The sequence below is a fragment of the Pipra filicauda genome, unplaced genomic scaffold, assembly GCF_003945595.2.
Source record: "Pipra filicauda isolate LSUMZ 115617 unplaced genomic scaffold, ASM394559v2 scaffold356_size1356884_pilon, whole genome shotgun sequence".
Lineage (NCBI taxonomy): Eukaryota > Metazoa > Chordata > Aves > Passeriformes > Pipridae > Pipra > Pipra filicauda.
This window is the reverse complement of record NW_024104483.1, coordinates 1,070,444-1,097,303: the sequence shown is the minus strand read 5'-3', so window position 1 is coordinate 1,097,303 and position 26,860 is coordinate 1,070,444. Positions and strand designations below refer to the sequence as shown.

The window sequence follows — 26,860 nt, the reverse complement described above, 5'->3', positions numbered from 1 at the left end:
GTGGAAAAACTTGTCAAATCTCATCACTCTGAACTATGAAAAGACGTGTGATTTGAAAGTGGGGGGTTTGTCTCCCGTGCTGGACAAATGCCAGTGTTCTGTTGGCTGAGGCCTGTGCTCTGATATAATGCTGTTTCTTTGGTTTTCTGATTTTTTAGCTAGTGTTGGAACTGCAGTGGTGGGAGGCAGACACAGGATCCTGGATCTTGGTTTCTTGAGTGTTCCAAAGCAAGGGCAGAGCTTTAGCAGCGGAGGGGTCTCTCTGGTGTAGCTCTGTGCCTGTCACCCGGGGCAGTGCCATTCTGGGTGGAGCGTGGGGGCTTCCCGGGGGCTGGAGGGTCCTGGTCCTTCCTTGCTCTTCCCAGGGCAGTGTGTGTAGCCAGCGTGGCACCAGTTTTATCTTGGATGTGTGGTGTTGCAGAGGGAAGAGCGTAGGAAGCTCTGGAGAAGTGACTTTTTAGTTCTTTGAGCCTTGGTGAGATGTGAGCTGTGTGTAGATGAGCCTGTTTGGTGGGCACTGATGGGTGGTCAGACAGGGAGTGGAGGTAAACATAGGGGAGAAAGAAGGTGTTTCCATTATAGTTACAAAGATCTGTGTGGGAACAGGAGAAAATTAGCACTGAACCTGCACCGAAGTCCCTCAGAAAATAGGATGGGGGAGCTGAGCCCTAGCCTGAATTTTGGTGTGTCTGCAGTGGGCAACCTCAGTCTGCTGTGGCCGTGTCATAAGGGGTATCTGGGTGGCAGAACTGTGTTAATTCACTGCCTCATCTGTGTACCCTGTCTCATAAATGACTTGTTCCATAAATTTAAAAATACTGAGAAAATAAAGAACACATTGGTTTTTTCTTGTTTTTTTTTTTTTTTTTTTTTTTTTTTTTTTTTTTTTTTTTTTTTTTCAATGAACTTGCTCACTGGCTGGGCTGTGACCTTTGACAAATTCTTTGGCTCAAGTGGCAGCATTTACACAACACTTCAGAGTGTTGTAGCTCTCTGAGTAAGTCGTGGGGTTGTAGAATCAACCCCATGTATTTCACTTTCATTTCATGTGTTCAGGGTGATTTGCTTCTTTATTAAAAACAAAATTAGATTTATCTTTGAGGGAATGGTCAGTGAAAGTGGAACTGGCATATTTTAATAGCAGATTCGTATTACTTGTAGTTAATTGGAAGGATGCTGCTGGCAAGTTCATAAATGTGTAGGAGAAAAAGATTATCCTGATGTTTCAAAGAGAAAGGATTTTGTATTGAAGACGGAGATTTTTATTGTGATTAGGAAAAGGGAAGTTTCTGTGAGAGGGTAGCTTTTTTCTGATGTAGTGGTTAATTTGGATTTCATTTTTTTTCATAGCTTTGTTGTAAGACAAATAATGGGCAGGTAACAGAAAGCACCGTAGCACTGGCAGGGTGGATAATCTTTGAGAGGGGTGAGATGTATTTTTATTGCAAGAAAAACAGGAACACATTTAGTTGGACTCCAAGTACCGAAGTGCTAGAAGCAAACTGTGTGTGTGGGAGTGTTGTCCCCTCCCTGTCCCCCGGCCAGGAGGTGTTCAGGTGCCAGTGCCCTCGGTGATAATGTTCTGTGCAGGGTCAGTCACTGTCCTTATTCCAGAACAGCCTCTGTTTGGAGCCAGGATCTCCAGCAGACACTGGAGAGTTGAGGTTTTCTCCCAGCCTCTGCTGAGCAGAAAAACAGCCCCCAGACCTCTGTCCCCTGGTGCTGCTGGATGTGGTTAAACTCGTGGCACATCTTTCCTTCCATCAGAAAGGAGGTTTAATTAAGTCAAACCTAAGTGTACACAACCAACAAGGGTGTGTCACAGGTGAATGTGTTTATAGTTTCTTAAGGGATAAAATAAACTCTAAAGGTAGAATTGCTCTGGAGTTTATTAATTCAGAGCCTGGGAATATGTAAATATCACATGATTATTAGAGTTCATTGCTCCAAGTGCCTCTTCAGCACATAATTAATTTCCAGTGCTGGATGCAAGAAACCCTTTGATGTTTTTTGAGCTTTGATAGCCACGATGGGTGTGTTGGCCTTGAAGGAGCAGTGCTGTCTGGTGTGGAGAAGAGTCAGGGTGGGACTTTTATCAGCAGAACACCAGAGACTCCACGTGCCAAGTTCCAGCTGCCCAGCACAGCCCTGGGGTGCCAGAGATTTTGGCCAACACAGCCTCCTGTTGGCAGCACAATTCAGAGCTGTTCATGTTTTGAGATAATGAACCTACTATTGTTGGGGCTTGTCCTACAGTATTTCTAGTGAATATTGCAGAAGCATTTCTGCTAAAAGAATAAAAAGTTTACAAGTGTCATAATAGATCCAAAATAGTGGCAAGAAAAATAGAGACTTTATTATATTGGAACATCTGAAAGTTAAAGTTTTGCTGGCTAATATTTAGCATTAATACATGACATTGATCCTGCTTGGAACTGCTAAGATTGATTTTTAGAGCTTTACCTTTTGAAAATTGTATTCAGTGTCATCTTCAGTCACGAGGCTTGTGTTCACAGACATGCTAATTACATGCCAATATTATTACATGCTAATACTTTAAAATCAGACTGTGTTCTGAACAGGAGGTTTTTTTTGTATGTGTGTCGTTGCTGAAATCATACTTTGACTTTGATTCTGCTTTTCTGAATATTCCATTTCACTGCATGATCTTTTTTTCTGGAGCTATTCAGTGTCAAAGATTAAAATCTGAAGTGTTTACTCACTGGGTATACATTCAGAATTTGTTTGATGGGCATTGCCCTGCTCTGTTAGCTGACAGAAATTAGTATGGCATGTGCTCTCCTCATGAGCATGTGCCCAGTGAGCTATGAGAGACTTTCCAACCAAGTGTGAGGTTTCTTATTAAAATTGTTTTGCTTTGTTTTAATCCATTTTTCAACTTAAATTTGCTACTGTATGTGGCAAATGAAGCAGGAGGGATATTATGCTTTAATTAGAATTACTGTTGGTGTTGGTGACAAAAATAGTAACTTCTTTCAAAATCCATCTTCGTTTTGTTAGTTTTGTCATAGGAATCAAAGACAAACTAATGGATGAAGCATACATTGAAATTGGCCAAGAAGGATTTAGCAGAAATTGATTTTTATTATGGTTTTTATCATCTTTTAAACTTTTATTTGTACAAAACATTTAAATTGCGGAATATTTAGCTCTGAGGAAACCATCTCCTTTTGTTTCACATCCTCAAATTGAAGTGACTTCTCCAGCCTCATTAGAATATTGTGGCAGAGCAAGAAGAGAATTCTTTCTGAAAAATGTAAGTGGGTGGGTGGGAGTGGTTGTCCTGAAACCCAGAGCAAAACAGTCTTAAGGACTTCTTTGCTTGCCCTGGAAAATGAAAAAAAACCCAAACCCAAACCATCCATGGCACTGTTTTTGTTTTCCCAGTTGCATTTCAGGAGGACTCTGACCCAGACTGTGTGAGTTGTGTGCTCTGTGGTGCTCTCAGGGGATCTAATGGTGTCTCTGGGGTGGTTCTCAGCTCATATTGAGGTTTTATTTTTATATGGTTTAGTTTTGTCCACTGGGCAGACTTTTTTAAAGTATAGTGAGTTTGCATTGTATCCTAAATGGTGAATTAAACTCTCGTCTTGTCAAAGTCTGCATGTGTCAACTCTGCCAAGATATCTCCTGAATTTAGTGTCACCAACCATTATCCCAGTTACATGTTTGTGTTTGCAGCCCCAGGAGGTTTTCCTTCCTCTATGAGCTGCTTGTTTTATTGTCGTATAAGGGAATGATAAAACATGTTTTTACATGAAATACAGCATACTGATGATGATAAACTTGAAAAAGGCAGGCATTTTTGGAGACTGGTGGAGATCCTGAATCTGTTCTATTTGGAATTGATTTAGATCTCAGCTGGTTGTGAATTATAAGTAATGTCTTCATTGAAATGTCTTTCACAATCACATGACATTATGTAATTGTGCTTGAGGTTGGCCCAGTAGACAAATGCATTCCATCTTCCAGTTCTGGAACAGCATATCACGAGTGGAAAATGGAATAAAATGTTTGAGGTGCTGTTTGCACGTTGAACCAGTGGCCTGAAGGGGTTTCCTGCTTTTTGGGGTGTCTTGGCCATTTTGATGTTTTGACTCCCTGTTAATTTTGCTAAAATACCCTTTGTTGAACGGGACAAACCCACAGAGTCGTGCACTGATTTGCTTTTGTTTCTGCTCCTTAGACAGTGCCCTGCTGTAAACTAAAATCACGCATTCCTGAGTGCAAACTGATCGTGTTCCCAATGGAAATTTCAGGAATACTTGTGGCTACTTTCAAAATGCGGAAATCTATTTATTTTTTTTTCCACTTGTTTTTCTTCCCAGGTTTTGGCGCTGACGGCGTTCATCTGCATCGAGACCATCATGGAATGCTCCCCCTGCGAGGGCCTGTACTTCTTTGAGTTTGTGAGCTGCAGTGCCCTCGTGGTCACCGGGGCTCTCCTGCTTTTGTTCAGCCTAAACCTTCACACGAGGATACCACAGATCAACTGGAATCTCACTGTAAGTTCCTCCACTTCACTCTGTTAAAAATAGCTGCAAGTCTGGCTTAAGTTTGGTCTTTGAACTTTACTTTTTGCCGTTGCTTAAGGTTGTGTGTGAGTGTCCTTTGTGCTGAGTAAAGTATGCATTGTGCTTAGATTTATTTTGAATCTAACAGCAGCATGAGCTTTGAAATGTAACAAGATTGAACTACACTAAATAGAACTAAAATTGACTTCTGGTAGATTCTCTTTGGAAGGAAAAACTTCCTGCGACTGCCAGCAATTACCCTTTGTGGATGAAGTGGATAAAAATGCAACCTGTGGTTATTTAACTTTGACAGATGCTGTATTTACAGTAGCCTGTTGTTCTCTTAACCTAGGGTTTTTTTATATTAGGACAAATGTGCTACATATATTTTCTTACACAGATTAATACAATCATCGGGCAGGAGTGTAGAAAATGATGTGCTTTCTGTGAAAATCAGGTGTTTTGAATTGCTTACACACATGACTATTAAACACTGACTGCCAATGCTTAATGTGTTCTCAGATCTGAGGAGGCTGAGGAGGAGAACTGCTGGCAGTGCACATTCCTGTTGTACAAGTCTCTATTTTCATGCTGTATTAGGAGTTAAACTTTCAGATTGGGTTGCATAAACACAGGTCACAAAATCAACATGTTAAGTCACTCTAGCAAAAGATCTGTCAGCTTCAAGGACAATATATCAACTTCTCTGGACGGTATAGATACAGTTGTGCCAATATTTTATTTTATAACAGTAATTATATAAATACTGTTAGCATCTCAGATGTTTTTAGGCTTCTGTGTGATTTTTTTTTTGTTAATTTTTTTAATGTAATTTATTAATGTTGCAATTTGCTTCATTTCTAAGCCTGAATGACTTGTCTAAAATGAGAGTGGAATGTGAAATTAAATGATCCTTTGTGCTCTAGGGCTGCATAATCTACTGATGAACTCCTAAGAGTCTTGGTGTATAGATCAGATGGACTGAGAGCTGTAACTGGGGGCTGTAGGTGGGGCGGATCCAGGTGGCTTGCAAAGCAAAACCAGTGGAACCCCTGGAATGTTCCTGGGTTGCCTTGCCCTTGTTCCTTTGGTTTTCATTCTGCCTCTGTTGGCACCACAGACCTTTGCAGCCAAGCTGAAGAGCAGCAGAGGAGGTGCTCTGTGTTTCTGGTGCCAGCCTGGGTGTGCCATGAGCATCACAGCAGCTACTGCAGACCATCTTTTATGGCAAAAGTTCTGGACATGCTGGTAGGATTTTCAGGAGCAGAACAAGTGTGTGTAAGTGCAGCAGTGTCCATAAACCCATATTGCTCTTGCTAGTGTGATGGGAGTGGATCCACGGGGAATACATACCTGGCTTATGTGCAAAGTGAGTTTGACCAAGACCTTTTCAGTGCCCCCAGGGGTGGGGTGTGTGGTGTCCATGCAGGAGCTGGAGCTGTATCTCTGGATGTGCCCCCAGGGGTGGGGTGTGTGGTGTCCATGCAGGAGCTGGAGCTGTGTCTCTGGATGTTCAGTGACTTCTCACACCCTTGGTTCTGTAGCTGTACCTGTGGCTCTGTTGTGGATCCCTGTGGCACAGTTACTGCCCACCACATCTGGCAATGTGTGGGACATCCTTGAGTGCAGCAGCCTAAATGCAGCTCTGGGCCTCTCTCCTCAGAGGATGCAGCAGATCCCTGTGTGTCACTGGTAGGTCCTTCCAGCCTCTCTGACTTCTGATGGTACTTGAGAGGCAAGAATTGTCACTTTGAGGTAGTGTTACCTGTTTCTGCATAGCACTCTGTTAGGAGATTTTTAGGGAAAGGAGGGCTTAAAAATCCAACCAGTTGGAGTTTTTCTTTTTCTTTTTTTCCCCCTTTGTTTTAAAAGAGTATTTTGGTTTTTGGGCAGTGGTCATGCTCTACCTAAGCAGCACAGTCAGAGTTCAACCCAAACAGCACATGGAACACACTGCAAAGGCCTTTGCTTTAGTTCATATTCCCAGATCCACGGATGTGGAAGGGAATTGTCACAGTCTTGCAGGTCTCAATCTTTTATGAACTAGTGAAGGTGAAATGCTTCTTTCATCATGATACCAAAGCTGTCCACCAGCAGTGAGAAGGGAGCTGGAAGCTTGTGTCTTCCAGTAACTGATGAGAGCATCCTTCTTCCTGTATTTCTTACTGATTTAACAATCACTTGTGTGACAGGACTGTTACTCTGCCAGAGTGAAGGAATATCTTCATTAATCAGAAGGATTAAGGACCATTCTGTGATTCTGCAGCAGCTCTGCTGTTGAACACATGGAATGTGAGCTCAAAGGCTGCTGTGGGAGATCACTTCGGCCAAGTTAGTAGGAAATTTAAGAATGTAGGGTTGTGACTGATTTTTTGTTTGTTTGTTTTTACTTATTTTGGCATTTTATTCTTTACAATTTAGATGTATATTCATACATTTGCTTCTGGCAATATTTATTCCTTTCCTGTGTTTGATGGTTACTTTTATAAATTTGCAGCCTCTGTCTGTGGCACAGTTACTGCAGGAGTTGCTTTCTGAACAAGACTTTGAATGCTTTAGGAGGAAGTCACTCCTGCTTGTGTATAAATTCATCAACATACATGCTTTTAAAAATATATTTGACTTTGTAATGGAAAGTCTCAAACGTTGCTTTTAGAAGCTGTGTGAGAAGAGACTGTTACAGTGCCTGAAGGAATTTAATAGGCTTGAATTTAGGAACACTTATTTCTTTTGAAACAGCGCTTATTCCTAGGAACCATTTGAAACTATTTGCTTTCAAATGGTCCTACGTATTTGAAAGTATGTGGCCATCAACTGCCATTGTCCAACACAGGATTGTTTCCTTTAAAAGTTGAGTAAAATTAGAATTCTTTCTGATGCCTTGTGGATATTGCCTGATGCCCACTGTTGGAATGAAAACATGGATCTGTATATGATCCCCTAACAGACAGGCAAATTTGCTATTTTTTTTAAACACATATTTTTAGCCATTTGAGGAAGAGAGATTGTTTTGATCCTAATTAGAGACTTGCCAGTGATTTTCCTATTTTCCCGAGGCAAACATGCAAGAAACCTGGAGATGCTGAGGCCAGAAAAGAGCCTTGCTTGGGTATGTTGGAAAGAGGCTGGTTTGTTCAGGAAGATGAAAGAACAGTCACTTGTCTGTGTTGTGCAGCACTGTCAATGTTATGCAAAAATGCAAAAGCTGGGGAACCTGTCAGTGGAAATTTCCATTTCCTTGATGCTCAAAGGGAACCTATTCTGCAGGGAGACAGGGGTCAGGGGAATGGAGAGCACAGCACAGCAGAGGCTCCTGCTTAACCAGTTACTCCGCTAGGAACTAAAAACTGAACGTTTGATGTAATTTTGGCTTTGGCTAAATGATCTGTTCTCCCTAAAATTCACTCTTTGAATCTCATCTGATCTGCAGGGAGAGCTTAAGAAGTGGCAGCCAAGCTGTGTGCACGAGCTGGCCCTGCAGGATCAGCCAGTGCAATGAACTATTTGTGTGTAAGGGGAAAAAAAACATCTTCCCAGAGATTTCTTACCATTGATTTTTTAATTTTGTTTTTTCATTTTTCTTTTTTTCTGAAGCACTCACTGGAACTCTGGTGGTGTATTTGGTGTGAATGTAGAGAGCATTTCAGCCTAGAGCAGCCTCAGAAGTGAGGCCTAAACTGGGCACAGCCCAAACTCGGAGTTCCACTGGGCTGGACTCAGTGCCAGGGAGGACGCACAGGGACCCAGGGGTGTGTGTGGGAACACACAGATCAGTCCTGGTGTTTTGTGCTGCCTCAGAACTGATTTCATCATCTCTGCAGGGTTGTTTTTTGCTGTTGTTGTGGCAGTGAAACCTTGTGTGCAAGCACTGACACTTGAAGGAGTTGGCAGAGAATTCCCCGTGGTGCCAGAATGACAAAGTGTCTCCTGCCAGCCTTGGCTCTGGAAGGTGGAATCACAAAGCTGTAGTTCATGGGCCTTCACAGGACAATCTTGATTTAGATTTTTATTTTTAATTTATTTATTTCCCCTTCTGTTTTGAAAAAAACAACTTGCTTTGGCTTGCTTAGCTGTTGAATGAAAAATTAAGTAAGTCACCCTTGGCCTCTCTGTTTACTGCTGTCAAAATAGCAATACCTATTGAGGACAAAAATGCATATTTTATAAATTTTAAAAAATTGCCAAAATTAATTTCCTCTGGATTATTGCTCGGGATTACTGTGCTTCAACACAGGCTCCCACAGCTGGGTAAGCCTAAATAAATAAGGAAAAAAGGAGATGGGAATTCATGCTCATACTGTTAATTTGGTGCTTTCTACCTAGGACTTATTTTTGTTTGAGGAACCATGTTTTAATTTTTAATTGAAGTGCAAAATACTCAAAAAGTGTTTAATAATATGATTTCAGAGCAAAATTGTGAGAGTTTGACCAGAAGTGATTGGTTTAGAGGACTGACTGGTGTGTTTGTGACCTTCAACCTGATAACTTCATATAGAAGCAAGGGGGAAGTTCCCAAACCTTGCAAGTAAAGCAGTGGTTGGAGGAAAAATGAGGGGCATTGTACAAAGAAAAATATTAAAAATTCATAACCACACTCCCCCTTCCTTCCCCTGCCAACTGAAAAACAAACCACCAAACCCAAACAGAACTAAAAGGAAATGTTACTTTGGGCTCTCCTGTGGAAGATAACCTGGACACCTTTTGTGGCACAATCAGGCTGTTGAAATGTGCAGGCTTCTTTTCCAGATTACATTGATTTAGCTGCTTTAAACTCCATCTAAATGTACACTTTTGGATTTCAGAAGGCAAATGACAAAAGCAGCCACCAGTTTAAATGACATATTTTTGTGTCTACAAGTTGCAATATGGCACTTTCTGCCTTTTAAATAGTGCCTGGTTGCTTATTTCACCACAAAATACAGAATACAAAGGCAGAGCATGCATTGTTATTGAATATTTCTGAAAGGTTTGCGTGTGTGAAGCCATGGGGAGCTGTGGATAAAGGCATGTGGGTGTTACTGGAGCCTCTGAGCATCAGAGCCCCTTCCTGGTGAAGCACCAACCTGGAAGGCTGAGCAGAAGCTTTCAAAGCTGAGGTGCCTTGGGTTTCATAAGTTACCTAATGAGGCTCTTCAGGTCTGTTAAGTTCTTAGCACCAATTCCTCTTTTCCATCCTCATTGATCAGGAACCACAGCTGCCCAGATCCCTAAAAATGAAAGAATGTAGGATGGCCACAGACTCACAGAATGGAGTTTCCCCCCTTTACAGCAGAACAAAAGCATCCTGTTTTTTAGCATAAAACACTTACCTTGGCATCAGCCCATCTTCATCCACAAGTGATGACTCTCCTCTGCCTTGTGCTCCTTCTGAGTGGGACAGACAGCAGGTAAAGGGCCGTGGATCCCTCCTTTGGCCTGACAGGACCTTGGTGAGTGGACAGGATGACTCAGATGGGACTCGATGATCTCGAGCTCTTTTCCAGCCTCGGTGATTCTGTGATTCTGGGACTTGCAAGGGAGTTGTTCCTTTGAGATCATTTGGGACAGGAGAAAGGGAGCAGGAGCAGCCTGGAGTGGCTTTGATTCAGCTCCTGGGTCTGATTGTGTTGTGGCTGGCAGCTCTGCACAGTGTTCCATGGCACAGCACACTGTCTCATGAGGTTGCTGCAATTTCAGCAGAAATTCTTCTACCTCTGTGATGTGGTTTTACTTTGTCTATAAATATAATAGCAAGAACTTCAGCTACATCGTGGCCAGATTTGAAACAGCTCATCTTTTTTCAATTAGTTTATTCTTCTTATTGTCACGATTGTTCATTTTCTCTTACGTGGAAAAAAGGAGTGTCCTTTACTTCTTGAATTCTTGCTGTAGTTTGTTTTCTTTTGTTTCTGCTCTGACTTTGTCCAAAACCACTGTGGGGTTTTTTTTCCTTTTCTTATCTTTCTGCTCAAATTTTGGATTAAAAACCTCCCCTGAAATTTGCATCTGTGATGATCCCATTATATGTCTGTAGGACAGTGTTGCTGGTAAGTGTCATTGCTCCTCAAGCTCTAAACAATCTGATCTGTGGATATAAAAGATCATAGTGGTTTGAGCTTTTTAAGAAACCAGCCTTATTGTGCAAATGTGAATCAGTTGTTAATTGCATTAAAAAGGTTTGACCTTAATAGGAAAAATGGAGTTGCAGATATGAATAAATTGGAACCTCAAGATCAGTTCTTTAGATTTGCATTGTTGAATTCTTTGCAAGGACAAACTTTATTCTTATGTAAAAAGTACCATCAAACACAATGCCAGTGATGATGACAAGTTTCTAATGTACTTATATCAAAGTACATTAGAAAAAGCATTTTATATTCAGTATTTTATATATTTTATATTCTGCAGTATCTCAGACTTCTCAAAGAAGCCTTCAGGTCAGTTTGGAGCCTGGAGATGGGTCACAATGTGTGGTGTGTTGTGTTGTGGGGAGGCCTGGTCATCTTGCTCATGCTTTGGAAAGGTGATCAGGCCGACAGACTCAAAAAGTTAGAGGTCATCAGGGTTAATTAATAAACATATCTGAGCTCATAAATCATGCAGCATTATGTGTCATCCACTTGGCCTTTAAATATGATACTAAGGAAGTCCAAAATGTGGCTCTGAAAAAACACAATCTGGATTAGAAGTGAAAAGGTAGAATATTAAGCACGTCTTTGGCTGCTTGTTCTGTTGGTTTGCTCCCTTAAATTAAAACTCACTTCATTTTGAACATGACTTGGGCCTTAACTTTGCAGCTCTTAATTTTGTTATGCTGTTAATTTTGTTGTGCTGTTTGATGTTAAGCTTTGAAAACAGCTCGTATTTTTTGATTATTTGAACACTGGGTTCTTCCTTTAACATTCAAATACTCAACATTCACATATTTTCTTTTGAAATTGTGAGAAATTTTCTCCTCCTTTTGAATAACTTCTGTGGCTTTTCTCTGCACTCTGTCCAATTTTTCAACATTCTTTTATAACTATGGATACTGGAGCAGGACTCAGCATTCCAGTGTCCCTTGCAAAGGGGAGATTACCACTGTACACTCCTCGTGTCCATCCGTCCAAAGGAGTGGACAAAGTGCTTTTTTCCCCCCTTTTTTGGTCATGGCAACACATCTCAAGATGCTTGCCTACTGTAATTACTAAGTTCTGAGGTATTTTTTCCTAGGATTTTATTCTGTAGGTCCTTCCTGCAGATGCCAAATGTACTTTGGTTGTAAAATACGCAGCTTGACTGAATTGAACTAATTAATTATTTTTAATTATCAAAGAGCATAGCTGCCCTCTCCTCAGTATTTAGTTTCAGAATTCTTGGTGACATACACAGAGACTTGATGGAAACGTTGAATACTGTTGAGTCTGAATCTGTAGTGTATGGTGAGACTTTCCCTCTAGTGGAAAAAAGGTTTGTGAGATGAGAACCCCAGCTCTTGTTGGCAGCTGCAGGAGCACAGTTAGAGCCATCAGCTCAGAGCTGGAGAGGGGATACTTGGAGAAACTGTGAAATGACATTTGTTTTCTAATGCCTCTGTTTATGTAAAGGTTTTATCTCTGCAAACAAGAAGTTATATAATTAAAAGTGCCATAACCAGTTGATAGGATTCTGATTTGGTTTGGTGTCTTCAGTGCTAGATAACATCTGTCTCAGTAAGCTTGAGCAGGGATAAAAGGTGGGTTGGAGTTTCTGAGACCCTCAGTTTGCTTTTGTTTCTTTACTGTTTGATAAGACAGGTTGGGTCTTGCTGGGCTCATGACATCTGGACATGTGAGTTGGAATAGCAATGAGCAGGGATTCCTCTCTGATTCCTTGGGAAAGTCCCCCTTTTAGTGAGGATCAGGCCCCAGTGATGCCTCACACAGTCCCCAGGTACACTGAATTTTGATAACCAGCTGTTGCTGAGCCAGCACCCTCAAATAGATGGTTTTCTCTGTGAATAACACAGCACCAGGAACTTGCAGGTTTGGCACTTACTTTCTAAAGCATTGTCTGATCATGGCTGGAAAAACGGGTGTTTTTTTGGGAGTGGCTGGTTGACATTGGGCTTTTCCAAGTCTTTGTGCCGTGTAACTGGAACACAGCCATGGGACTCATACCCAGGGAGTAAGTTTAGATTTATGTCTTTAGTCTTCTAGCCTGACTTCTAAAATGATAAAAAACCATGAGTAAGTGAAGGAGCAGGATCAGGAAGTGAGCCTGCCTTGCATGTGTGAGAAGGGAGTCAAGTAGAACAGTTTGTCCTTGGATTGTAATTAATGTGGTTTTTTTCATTTTATGGTGGGAGTTGGCATGTTCAGTGTGGTTTTGTTGTGTGTTTGGGTTTTTTCTTTAACTCAGACCTGTAAGTTACCCAGCAATCTTGTGTACAGGTTCTCTTTCAATCCCTTTTGTCTCTGATAATATTCACTTCTCCCTAATTTCATGTTCCTCCAGGATGTTTGTGCTGAACTGCCATTTCTTGGTTCCTCCACCCCGACCTCACCTGTTATTCCATTCCCATGGTAGTCTTGTATTGTGGTTTGGGAGTGGTATTCCCAGTTTAATGGCAGTGTGCAGATAGTGCAGTGTCCATCCAGACCAAATGTTTTAAACTTGTGAAGGATACCCTGAGTAACACAGTGAACATTCCCTAATGGATCTCCACTGTGTTTCTGCTATTATCTTAAACCCTTGAATTTTTTTTTCTCAAATCTGATCAGGTAAGTCTTGTATAGTATAATTATTATTGTGCTAAGAACTGCCATTCAGAATTCTTCCTTCTGTTGATGAGCCTGTTTTATGTAAGGCATGGTGGCATAATCACCTGAGCACCAGTGACGTGTGCAGCACGTGGATCACTGAATTGTGTGTAGCAAGTTGTTCTTCTCTGCTTGGAGCAAAACAAGAGTTTTCTGAATGTGTTGCTGTGCATATGTTCTAAAGTGTCTGCTTGAAACATCAGTTTTAGGCAGTGAATAGTAAAGATCTGTGTATTCTTACAATACAGGCAGCTGCTACTCATAGAAATGGCACAGGGTGTGCAGGTTTGTACAGTGAAGGGCTCAAAAATTTGTAGAAAAGCCCCTGAGTGCTGATGTGAGAGAGAACAAGGAGTTCCTGGAGTGCTCAAGTTGGACATTCAGGTTACTTCAGTGCCAGCTGAGGTAGAACAGCTTTAGTCATTCTTTATGCTGCCAGTCCTTTAGTATGAACCCAGCAGAGAAGGAATGATGTGTGCAGAGGCTGCCCTGCTGCTTTGTGTCTCAGGTCACAGCCCAGTGCACACTGATCCTGGGCAGTAATCTTGGCCTTCTTTTGTACAAGTGATCAACTCCATAGAAAGTGGGGAGGCATTGCTCTGGTTCTTGTTCTACCCTTCTGTGTTGTCACTTCTAAGAAAAGGAAGCCAAGAATCATCATTTAGTAATGCTAATGAATTTATTTTTTTAGGATCTGGTCAACACTGGACTCAGCACTTTCTTCTTTTTCATTGCCTCTGTAGTACTTGCTGCTTTAAACCATAAAACTGGAGCAGAAATTGCTGCTGTGGTAAGAATTTGAACTTCTTTGTATCTAACTCATATCAAAACTAAAGATTAACTTTTACTCATTAATTGAATACACCTGTTGCCTTTGCCATCACAATTTACTTCTAATTTTACAGTTTGCTATAAGATAATTCTTATTTTAAGAGTATTAATGTCCTTTGAGCTGAGGCAAGAACAAACAGAACAATGGCTTGTAGAGAACACTTTACAGTTGAACTGGCCTTGCTTCTTTCTCTGTAGCCAGCTTAGATGATCCTGCTCTGTTTTTTAAGCCTATGGAAAAGATAGACCCAAAAATTCAAGAAGAAGTTGCAGTTGTTTACACATAATTTGCTGATTATTTACTCACTACAGATGATTTTTTGTTTTGTGGAGTGAGTATAGAAGCCCTTCAAGGTTTTAAATCTACAGCAGTCAGTTCAAGCAAGTTAATTTTGTGCTTGAGATGGCAAGCTTTTTAATTTTCTTTTCAGACCTGGTTTTGAAAATCATACATCAGTTCTGCAGAAGCATAAAGGAAGAACTGCAGAGTAGCTCCTTCTCCAGGCCAGTGGCCTGGACTGGTCACCTCCTGTCATTCCCTCACTGTTGTGCACCCTCAGGAATGAGCTGCTGGATGAAGACCTGCTTCCTTTACAAGAGGGTCTTCCTCCAGGATTTAATTGTCATGTTGGTAGTCAGGGAACTTTGTTTCCTGGGATCCTTGATCTTAGTCACTTTGGCAGATTCTCTAGTTCACTGAAGAAGAAAAGCATCAATTTTGCAGGCCGTGGTGATTTGTCAGTGCAAATAATGCAGAAAACTAAACTTCTGAGGACTTTGTTGGGAAACTGCTTTTCTTCTTGTTCTCAAAAACCGTCTTTGACAGCTCTTTGTCCTTGCTGTAGGTGTTTGGTTTCCTGGCAATGGCAGTGTATGCTGTGAACACATTCCTGGCTGTTAGGAAGTGGCGAGTGAACAGGCAGCAGAGCAGCCGACAGACCAGCGACTACATCCGTGCTCGGACAGAGTCCAGGGAGGTCGTTCATCGCCCGGAGATCCAGCGCCTGGACGCGTGACAGACCTTCCAGGGGGACTGCAAAGGGAAAACAAGTGCTTGACTCCCTCATGGAATAAGGGTTTTTTCTTTATTTACGGAGGAAAAGGAAGATCAGAGGGTGGCAGAGGATGCCCAGCCCTGTGTGTGTGCCGTCGAGTCAGGAGCTGTTGGCTGGAGGCAGGAAATGGTCATTCAAGATCCGTTCAAGATCTCTGCATATGTATATGCATATATTATATAGCTTATATAATATATTTTATATATATGTTTTGAAGTATGTTACTGTTCTGGATTGACTGCACAGTGGTTTCCTTCCCTCTCTGGAGATCCGTGTTCTTCGTCTGCCGCGAGCACTCGGGACCAGCACCCCCAGCACGCCTGGCTTGGCTCACACGGGAGAGGAACCCCCCAGAAGTGATTTCATACCCCCAGGAGGAGGTGAGGGGCAAACAGCAATAACTTCAGCCACGTCCCCTGTCCAGCAAACTGTCTGCCCATCCCCACAGAGCCCCATCCGCAGGAGCTCCCGTGGCACACTCGGCTGGAGGAGCTGGAAAGCATTCCCGGTGTTTGGGGTGGGTCCTGTGCCCACTGCAGTTCCTGTGCGTTTGGGGTGGGTCCTGTGCCCACTGCAGTTCCTGTGTGTTTGGGGTGGGTCCTGTGCCCACTGCAGTTCCTGTGTGCCCCTGGCCAGCTCTGAACTCGTGTGCAGTTGCTGGGGGTCCTTGGGATGCACCAGTGCAAGGAGGTGGTTCTGTGCTAATGGTGGGATATGTTCTCTTTTTCATTCCAAAATGGGAGACAGGTGGAGAAAAGGGGTTTGAAGGACACAGTAGAGAAAGAAAGGGTTGTCATCCAATAGACTTAATTCCAGCTATGGCTTTTTTTTTTTTTGCCCCCCCCCCTTTTTTTTTTATTTTAAGGTTCAACATTTCTAGAAGTTCTTGCTAGAACTTGCTTTCTCTCCAAGCCCAGGGTAAGCAAGAACTAGCAAAAAATTATGTGCTTATAAAGTGTTTCTAAGGTTGCAAAGTTGTGATTCATGTAAGAGAAATATTTCTTTTTGGAAGGATGGTGGTTCTAAAATTAAAACCATTGGTGGTAGGTAAACCTGATTTAATTTTTTTTGAAGTAGATGTTTCTGCAGATTTTTCCCCCAAATGTTTCTTTGGAAAATGAATTTAGCTAATTGGAAGATAATATGGTTGTATTGATTTGTTTAGAAATAGTTTTACCTAACTGAAATTTTCTTATTTTGATTGTACTTCCAGTGAATTAATTACATTTTTCTTTACTTAAACCTCAAATTCTGTTCCTAATAATACCGTAATATTATTAGGAAGATGTCTCTTGATATTTTTCTGTTTCTTTGCTTGGTGTTTTTGTCTGTGTAATTCATTATTTGGCATTTGCCTGCCTGCATGTCACATGAAGACATTGTGGGGGAGGAGCTGTCTGGAGCTGAATTCCTTTCTGTGTGAGGAATATGAAAATCCATGGGATTAGTGGGACTGAGTGACTGTCTGCCATGTATGCCTGAATCTGTGTTCTGATGTAGCTGTACTCTGCAGGGGGTGACTGCAGGTACCTGGAGCCTTAAGAAATAGGTTGTGTTTTAACCATGAAAACCAGGTTACACCAACCAGGAGATCAGTAGAAGTGCCTGGGATTTTTAATGCTGGAGGGAACTGGGGTAGGGACAGGTGTGACCCTAATTCTGCAGTGTTCAAACTGAGAGCAGAGATTTATCTTGATGTGTGGGGAAAAAAGGTGACAGAGGTGATGTCTTTGAATTTTCAGTGCACTGACATCTGCAATACATTTCACTTGGGTGGCTAAGATGGAGATTAAAATTCAGAGTTACTGATGGTTTTAAAGAAAATTTGCATTTTCTTAGTGAGCAGTGGTTTATCAGTTCTGTAGTAACATTTTATTGTGCTTCGTTGGAAGTTAATGCCAAAGGGGTCAGTTTAAAAGAAGATTGAATCCTCTAAGCCTGGTGCTGGGTTTAGAACAGAGGCATTTTATTGTGGGGGTGTCTCACCAGGGTTGCTGTGCACTCCTTGAGCAGGAAGTGACAGTTCCATGTTCAGTGGTAAGAGTTTGTTATTGCCAGTGGAGTTGTTCCAGCCCTGTGTTTGTCAGCACTGCCTGGCACAGTTTGCAAGGAGAGTTTGGAGATACTTTTGTAGAGAGTTTATGTGTGTAGAGATTTGGTCAATTTTTAATAGCTGGCAGTAAAAACCCTAGAAGAACCTTTTTAAAAGTAGCACAAGCATACCTGGACTGGAATTGTAAACTGGCATTAAAGCAGTTTGTATAAGGACTGTAAAAAACCCCAAACAAAACCAAAAAAAAACAACCCAAAACATCCCCCACCAAAACCAAAAGTGAACCAAAACCACCTACTAAATACAAAATATCGTTCTCCAGAAAATCCATGTGTTTGGAGTGGAACTCCCACCTGAAATCAAGGAACACAAGTTGGGGGATGTGTGGCAAAGGCTTTTTGTCCCTTTGCTGGCTGATGGCAGTGATGGGATGGAGGATTCCTGGGTCCTCCCCTGTGCTCCCTGGGCTCATCCTGGTGGTGGCAGAGCTGTGGGAGGCCTTGTCCCTCTATAAATTTAGGAATTTGGTGTCTTTCCTTGCCTAGAAAAGGGATGACTTCACTGAGTTTTCCTTGGAGTGAGGTCACAGTTACCTTTTAGCTGCAGTGACAAGTGCAGGAGTGGTACAGTTACACTTCCAATAAAGTGTAATCCTTGGGCACCTATTATAATATACTGGAATGGCTTTGAGGGCTTTTACATATTTTCTTCAGCTGAAAATGCCATTATTTCCATCATGACTTGAGCTTAGCAGAGCATTAATTTTAAAATTACTGATTCACTTTGTAAAACAAAAGCAACTGTAAATCTGTAATTTCCTTATATTTGGGACCAAAGATGATTTTAGTATTGTACAGAATATACTTTCTAAAAGATCTTAAGCACTTATTACTCTGCAGAGACATTATTTACTATTTGGATTATATAGAAGGGAAATAAAATAGCTTTGAGAGACAACTAAATTTGAAATATTAGGATCATTTGATGTATACATGGTTCATTCCTCCCTGACTTAATTTTACACAGAGGTACTATTTTAAGACTGTTGTCCAAACTGCAGTCATCACAAAAAATATTATAAGAAGAAAACAGGATAGAAAGTTTTAATTTTTTTTTAAACTTGTTTAGAAAAGTGACATTAAATTGCTTCTCTCAGCCAGTTAGTCTTGCTTATAATTGCTAGCACAGAGGGATAGATTTTTTAATCCTTAAAAGTGCTGTTTATCTCCATAAAGGGACTCAAAACCCACTGTAAATAGAACTAAATCAGAGCTAAACAGTTGAACCTTGTAGGAACGGGATGCTTGAGACTGTAACGGTTCAGATCAGTCCTCTTTGGTCCAACCCAGCCCTCAGGCAGGGAATCTCTGGATTTCTGGGTGTAGAACTGACTGGGAATTTTGCCACCTATGCACAGATATCAGAATATTAAACAATAGGATCTGACTGGAGCAAGGGCACAGGAATGGTTGTGCAGCATTGTAGGAATCTGTATTTTCCTGCTCTGTGTTCAGCTCAGCTCGTGTGGCACACGTCCTTGTGCTGTGCAAAGGCTGCACCAGGAATTCCTGAACCACAGGCAGGAGCTGAGGGAAGGGTCTCAGTAAAGCTGATTCCTTCCTCCTGCCCCCGTGTTCCCTGGATTTGTACATTGGTGCCTCATGGATCCAGTGCTTTCATAACAATTCCTGTTCAGCCTTGCCGTTGCTCTGGGCAGGGTCTGTGTCAGGAGGAGCAGCACTCAGTGTCCCCATCCCTGTACCTCTGGTGCTCCTTCCTTTCCTGCTGGTTTGTGAGGCTGGCTGTGCTGGGGAGGTGTTCTCCATTCCCGTGGGATTGTGGAAGGGAGCTGGTGTTCTCCATGTGTTTAGGGTTTCTGGTGGAAGCCACACGCTTAGAGGTTGAGAGAATTAGAGATTCTCTCTCTCCCTGCCTTTTTTGGGAGACAAGGTCCCAGCTCCAGAGCTCCCATGTCTGTATTTCATCCTGGGCTCTGTTGGGAAGCACAACAGCAGCAGTGCTCTGTGCCTTGGAAGCAGCTCCTCATCCTTCACCTGTGAGATGCCTCTTCCAAAGCATTTCAGTGAAAGGGTCAGTGTGTGGTGCTGCTTCCCAGGCTCTGTCCCGTGGGTTGCCCTGTGCATCTCAGAGTTGTTCCATTTGTCTGTGTTTCCTTGTTGATTCCACAGAGGAAGGGAAAGTTTCCACTCTTCCCTAAGATAATCCTTTAGTTTTCTTTCTCTCATGACTGTTGTCCCTTCCTAACCCTCGGGGGTTCTTGCCATGCTGTGGATCCCAGCAGCAGAACTGATGAGCTCCAGGCTGCATTGGGACTGTTAGGAGGGAATGAACCACTAGTTTTTCATGAACTTTAATGTCCCTACATGAATTTGGTATTTGTCACCTCTGTGCTACTTAGGGCATGTGCAGGCACAGCAAATGCTTACCTAATATGTGGTTTTATTGATGCAACCTTTTCCCCCTCTTCCTTAGTCTTGTTCTCTGTCTGTTGTTTTCTTGTCTCATGAGAACTTTGTAAACATTTCTTCTTGTTTTCTTTTGTGAGGAAAAACTCTCACCAAAAATCTAAAATAAGGAAGTTTTTAGGGCATAATTAAAAACCAAACCCAAACTTAATAGCAATTCAGATAGTGTAGAAAATAATATCCTCTGTCCTGCTCAGCTGAGACACTGAACAGCTTTGTGCATGAAAGAGTATAAAGAACAGTTCTTGTGCTGGAAGCTCTGGAGCCAAACATCCTCAGCAGGTATTTAGGGTAAATGAAAAGGTAGGGACAATCTGATTGGGAATATGAGATATGAGAATGACTCTTAGCAATCCAGTCCTTTCAAAGTGATATTTGAACAATAAAAATCCCAATAGCAGAAGGAAAGATGCTTCTGCAATTCTTAAAGGAGAGGCAGACCTTGGATCAGAGGTGTTTGCTCAGGAGGGCTCTGTCTGTGCAGACAGAGGTGTCCTGGGCATGGATTTTAATTTAAAAATGGTACTGAAATCAGTACAAAAATCAGAGAGATGTTTGAAAGTACTTTGTAGAAATGATGCCATATTCCTCTCTGTATTTTTGTATAAATTCATTTTAACCAAATACTCAGGAAATCTCTGAGTTTTTTCCTGGTATATCATTTTCCCTCTTAGCAACTTGGCCACCTTGATAGATCTGTTTGACCAAGTCAGAGTGGTGCTGCCAACCTGAAAGGGTTTCCTTGTTTTGGTTCTTTTTTTTTGTGTTGTCTTTTTTAAATCTGTCTATAATTTAACCATTGTATGGTAAAAATAATCTTTAAAAAATCTGCTTACACTGTGATTTCTGATAGCCTTTAATCAACACAATCTCATTTTCTTTTGGGATATGCAGGTTTCAAAAGTGTTCTTATATATGCCCAGAAATGAAAGTTGTCTATTTATCATAGGAATGTGATTAGGTAAATCCAGAATCCCAGTACAGCTCTTTCATATGTGCTGGATAGACGAGTTAGTTAAATTGCCTTTTAATCTCTATGGGTTAATAAATATTTTTTTATAACTAGCCACAGATAGTCCTTTTTAAATTATACTTGGCAAACAGAAGATATTTAATTTTATATACAATATACATAGTTACCATGATTGACATATTTATAACGTAGAGCTTTGTGTTTACAATGAAGGTTTTATGTTTTTGGGTTTTTGTTTTTGTTTTTGTTTTTTTTTTACCCATGGACTTCATGGGTAAAACTTTAAAAAGCCAGTTAGCATATATGGGAGGATATGGAAACTATTTCGTGGATTCAGGATAAGGACATAGGAGCATTTCAAAAAGCAGTGGCCAGATTGTAGTAACAGAGTATGTGGGGGGGTTCTTATTTTTTGGTTGGGGCTGGTCCCTACAGCTGTTTTCATAACATCTGGATGTGAGTAACAGAATGGAACATGACCATCTGCCTCTTCTGACTGTCCCAGGCTATTGTGTGGAGTACAGGAAATTTCAGGGTATTGTATTGTTTTGGACAAATGTCTCAATAGACATATTTAATTAAAACCTTCATGTGTTTGAAAGAAAACACCCTCTCTGAACTAGGCTGATTTACCACTTTTGGTAACCTTTTAATCCCAAAAGTAGTACTGTCTAAATACTTTTAGTAATGATACATCTGTCCTGATGTCTACCGGTTTAAGTGGTTCTGGCACCCTTTTATTACAACAATTGCTACCTTCATTTTTCTACTGTTTATACTTTAATCTTGAATGTTTACTGGTTTCTACTTGTTGGATATTGTGGAGGGAGAGTGTATCTTAGCACTACAGATCATCCAGCTTTAACTCATTCATCACAGTTCTGGAGTAAGGAAATATTTTGATTTATATATTGTGGCCAATCGATTGCATTTTAAAATGATTTCTGTACTTTAGGCACAACATTTATGACATAACGAATGACTTAGCTGATCATTATATCTGTCTAGACTTACTCTCTTCTGTGTTAGTGTCATTTTGAAACTATTTGTATATGTTGAAGTTTGTAAGGGTTCAGGAACCCCCAATAAAATAGTAAAGTATGTATTTATTTCTCATTATAACGCTCGATTTTGATTTGAAAGTTGACACTTTGTGCGTCTTTTCACAGAATTGTAAACAAATACCGAAAAACTGCTTCACCTGGGGTGCCTTCCGTGTCTGGTGTAAACACTTGTCACTCACAGAAATAGAGATGTAAATTTATTAAACCAGTCAGCACTATTTTTGTACCATGAGTCCCTGATGCATCTCTGCCTTCCCTGTGCTTTGTTCCCACCACCCCCAGTCCGTGGCTGCTGCTCGTTCCTTCCCCGTGGGCACTCCCAGGGAATCTGATCCCAGGGTGCCCCTTTGCCCTGCCCTGCCCTCAGCTGCACTGGGGATGGAGATCAAGCACGTGGCTGCTGGAGGTGGAAGGTGCTCCAAATTCTGTCCCTGAGACTTGGGAGAGATGCTCAGTGTGGGAAATCTTCGTCCCTGGGACTGATTCTGGGTCCTCTGCAGGAACACTGCAGGCCCAGCCTAAACATTCTCCTTCTGGCTAACAAGTCATGGTTTATGGCACCTGAGGAGCATCCAGGCCTGACCAAAAGGTTATGCCAGGGCTGTAGGTCCTGTCCTGACAGATCTGTAATTGCAAACAGCTCGGAAGGATTAGCTGAGATAGCAGGTTCCACTTTGTGGCCTGAGCAAAGGGGATGCAGTTTTCCTGTTCCCATGTGAGCACGATGTGCTGTGTAACACCCTCGGTGCTCTGCTGTGGCAGTAAAACCTGTCCTGTGGAGTCCCAGCAGCTCTCACTGCACACTCGGGGTGCACGTGCAGCACTGCCTGCTGGCTGGCCCTGGGCAGGTCCCCTTGGCCTCGGGGGTCGCAGCTCAGGGGTCCCTTTCTCACCAAGTCCTGAGCGAGGACTTCAGGATATCACAGGTTAGCACATGTTCACACAGGGGCAATTTACAGCCCTGGGGGATTTCCCACTGTTTTGGTGAGTTCTGGAGGTTCTCCAGGACCACTTGGCCAGCTGGTGAAGCAGCTGTTTGCCACAGTGGTGCCTCCAGCTGTGCCCTCTGTGCCCAGTGGAAGTGCAGCATCTTCCAGCTCTGTGTGTGAAAGTTGTTCTCTCGATGCTTGACCAATCTCAATACAGGAAAACAGAACCTCCACCTTGTTCCTACGCCAGTAACAATTTTTCAGTCTGTTGGTGTTTCTTTCTGTTGGTGTCTGCTAATGAAAAACACGAGCTGGAGAATTGTAATGTCTTGCAATACAGAAAGCAGTCCTGTTTTTAAAATCCATTCTGTTATAGCATAATTTAAATGGTGTATTTATCAGTTTTAAATGTCATTTTGGTTTCCCAGTCTTTTGTATATGGGCACAATACTTTTTGTAAATTTTTTTTTTTAGTTGTCTTTCTGTCTTTTCTTTCTGGTCTTGGAAGATTTGGGTTTTCACGGTACTCTTCTGGTCATTCTTCATAGTGGTAAAAGTCTGTATTTTTGTATGTAGGGAAAATGGTAGTTTTCTAACACTTAGCCCAATCAATATAGTATGGAATCATTTGTGAAGGACTTCCTGTTTAATAAATGGACATATTAAAGTACTAAAGCATTGTGTGCATCTGTAAAGGTGTGCTGGGCTGGGCTGGGCTGGAGGTTCTTTTCTTCCCAGTGGCTGGTGTGGGGCTGTGTTTGGGTTTGTGTTGATGATATAGAGGTGTTCTTGTTATTCCTGAGCAGAGCCAAGGCCTTTCCTGCCCCGTGTAGGGCCCTGCTGGGGAGGGGCTGGGGTGTGTGGGAGCTTGGGAGGGGACACAGCCAGGACAGGGGGCCCCAGCTGACCACAGGGATATTCCAAACCATGGGACATCGTGCTCAGTGTGGGAAGTGGGGGAAGGAGGAGGAAGGGAGGAAGTTTGGAGTGATGGAGTTTGTCTTCCCAAGTCACTGTTCCATGGGATGGGGCCCTGCTTTCTTGGAGGTGCTGAACACCTCTCCAACCATGGAAAGCAGGGAATGAATTCCTTGTTTTGCTTTGCTTGTGCACACAGCTTTTGCTCCACATTAAATTGTCTTTATCCCAAGCCACAACTTTTCCGGCTTTTCAGCCTTGCAATTCTCTCCTGATCCCACTGAGTGAGAGAATGGCTGTGAGGCTTGGGGGCTGCTGGGGTTAAACCACCCCAAAAGGCACCACAGTGCAGCCAGTGTTGTGGTTGATGGGCTGTTAATGCACTCCGGGCAGCTGCTGAATGCACTTTCCTTCCAGGAGAGTGGCACAGGGGTTAAACCTCCAGCACAGGGGTTAAACCTCCAGCACAGGGGTTAAACCTCCAGCACAGCTACCCCAGCTGAGGGGGTTGGGACTGGGGCATGAAAACCTCATGGATGCAGGAGGTCAGGAAAAAACATGGATGAGAGCCCTTGATGAGATGTCAGATGTAAGAGAAAGCACAGGGACTCCTTTGCTGCTCAAGTGGTTGTGGTGGGGTTGCTCTGGGAGCATTTCTGGACATTGCAATGGGCTGGAATGCTCTGTCTTGTGCTTTGCAGCATGTTTGGGACTGGAGAGGAATTTTTGGGGGCTGAAATGCCCCAGTGAGTGGGGAATATCTGACACCTCGTGGGCTCTGGGTTTCAAGTTCTGCCTTGATGCTGATGGAATTTTTGGTCTCCATGGGCTTTGGAGGTGAGGGTGGAAACACACAGGTGGTTGAGTATCATGAGAGGATTTGGGAATATGGATGATGCAATCAAAACACTGGTGAGGGATAGGTCCTGTACTGACAGATCTGTAATTGCAAACAGCTCTGAAGGATTAGTTGAAATAGCAGGTTCCACTGTGGGGAGAGTATCTCAGTGTAACAATATTACTTAGAGATATATGTAACAATATAACTTAGAAATTACGAAACTTCAGGTGGAAGTGCGGAAAAGAACAGGCATCACCCTGGGGGTCCCTGGTCCAGAGCAGCTCTGCCAGTTGTCAGATTTTAAAAAGTTTATTCTCTCTAACTTTTGAATACTTCAGTCTCCTGGGAAGACTAATGGATTTCTTATTCATGGATCAGGCTAAAACAGCATGATGGACAGAATATATAAAATGTCCAAAATATATAAAATAAAAGCACAGGTGTTTCCTGGACAGAATTTATGCTGGAATTGGTATTTTCCTCTTCAAGGAAATAGATTTAAAAATTGACTTATTTAAAAAAAAAACAAACTAAAACCCCAAACAAAACCACACATAAATTTTAAATATTCTGGGTAGCATTGTTTTACCATCCGACCCAGAAGTTTTACAAAACACTGAGTCCTATGAATTCTTCCAGTGAGGAGGAATCTCTGTTGCTGTGAGGATTTTTTGATGCAGTCCTCTTTATATGAGCGGTGACTTTTAAAGATCCTGACTTTGAAACCAATATTCTCTGCAAAAAGGTATCTTGAGCATCTTGTTACAAGATTCACCTTCTCAGTGCTTACCTAAATGTCTTCTGCTTCCATGATCCAGTCTCCCTCTGAGGAGAACAAAGCACGGCCAGATGGAGCTGCTGTGCACTTTGCTGATACAGATCTTGCATTTGCTCCTGCAGGGCAGTTTGTATCCCGGTCCCGATGTGGAAGGAAGCCTGACTGTATTATTTTTGACCTGCAGGCTGCCTGCTCTGGGCTCAGCTCAGCAGCAGTGTGGGTGTTTGCTCAGTGGTGTTTTGGAGGTGCAGGAACACGCTGTTGGTCTGTGGTCACCAGTCCATGGTCACTGGGTGGCACAGGCTGTGCTCCCTGAGCGGGGTGAGATGCAGCTGGAAAATTCAGGCTCACAATTGGGCACAGAGAACACTTAGAAGCAGAATGACTGGAACCATCTGCTTGCTCTGCAGAGCATTAAATTGTGTTCTGCTCACCAGCACACCAGGCTGTGGGAGTGTTTCTCTCAAACACTGCTTTTCACTGGGTGTCCTGGGAATGGCTGTGTCCCTGGGAAATGGAAGACTTGGAGAACTTTGGACAGGATCAAGTGAAAAGCAGAACAAAGTGAGGTGATGGACAGAGTGCTCAAAGCACAACAGAACCTCTTAGTTCAGGCAGAATTTAAAAAAGCTGCTTGGAAAGGTCTTGAATTCCTTAATGTCACCTGTCCAAAAACCACCACACAAGACTGAACAAGTCCACAGATAAATATAAAAGGTTTTTGAGAGGAGAAGGAGGGTGAGAGCCCTTCAGCCAGTGTGACTGTATGAACCACTCCTCTGGGGGGCCAGCCGGGCGTTTTCCCCCGTGAGTGGCTTTGTCTCAGTGTTCAGACCATAAAACGTCTGGCACTGATTCTCCCCCCATTTTTCCACAGTTGGTGTTGGAAGCTCTGTGCACTGCTGAGAGCTGGGCAGGAATTCCAAGGGGCAGCTGTAAGGAAGGCAGGGATTGGGCTGTGTGGGTTTGGGAAGCGGCTCCCACGTGGAACTCTGAAAAGAGATGTTTGATGAGGCCACTGCTGGCACACTGCAGGGAGGGTTTAAGGAAGGGCTGCACACCGCAGGTGCAGCTTGTGTTTGTCTCAGGACACCCGAACTGCAAAGAAATCAGTGCTCCCGGAGCTGTTTGGACCTTGTCAGTTGAGGAAAACAAGCAAACAAACATAAAAGCCAAAAAAGCCAAGGTGATTTGTCCTCTGCGCTGCACAGACTCTGATCTTGGTGCAATATTGCTGGCAGAAAATGGGCAATAGACTGACTCAGTCCCCACCTCCCCCCATCAAAATTACCTTTAAAGTAATTATTTTTAATTTAATTTTATGAAACGATATTTGGAAAACACAGAACTGTGTTTTACTTCAGTCATGGGAACAGATCTTTTTAAATAAAAGGCTGGAATCTACACAAGTGCTTGACCCTGGGAGCAAACTGCTTAGAAATGAATGAAATCATCAAGTACTTAAAAGCCAATAACGAGTTCTCTGGGCAGGCATTTCACTGGTAGAGCAACCCTGAAGCAAGGAATGAGCCACTTTGTTTGCTGCCTCTGTTGACTTTAGGAGTGATCCAAGGTGAAAAAATGACCAGAAAACCTCAGTATATTTTGGGTTATAGTGAGTGTGAAGGGTGAACCCAA

The 26,860-nt window shown here is 42.4% G+C and overlaps 1 protein-coding gene across 1 annotated transcript in view; it reads left to right on the top strand.

Annotated features, from left to right (window-relative positions):
* Window positions 1–16,232, top strand: part of CMTM4 (CKLF like MARVEL transmembrane domain containing 4) — a 29,997-nt gene extending 13,765 nt beyond the window's left edge. The window contains exons 2-4 of the mRNA XM_027718341.2: window positions 4,350–4,526; window positions 13,986–14,084; window positions 14,971–16,232. Of these exons, the coding sequence (XP_027574142.1) occupies window positions 4,350–4,526; window positions 13,986–14,084; window positions 14,971–15,141 (447 nt within the window). The 3' untranslated portion in view covers window positions 15,142–16,232. The remainder of the gene's footprint in view (window positions 1–4,349; window positions 4,527–13,985; window positions 14,085–14,970) is intronic.
* The last annotated feature ends 10,628 nt before the right edge of the window (window positions 16,233–26,860 follow it).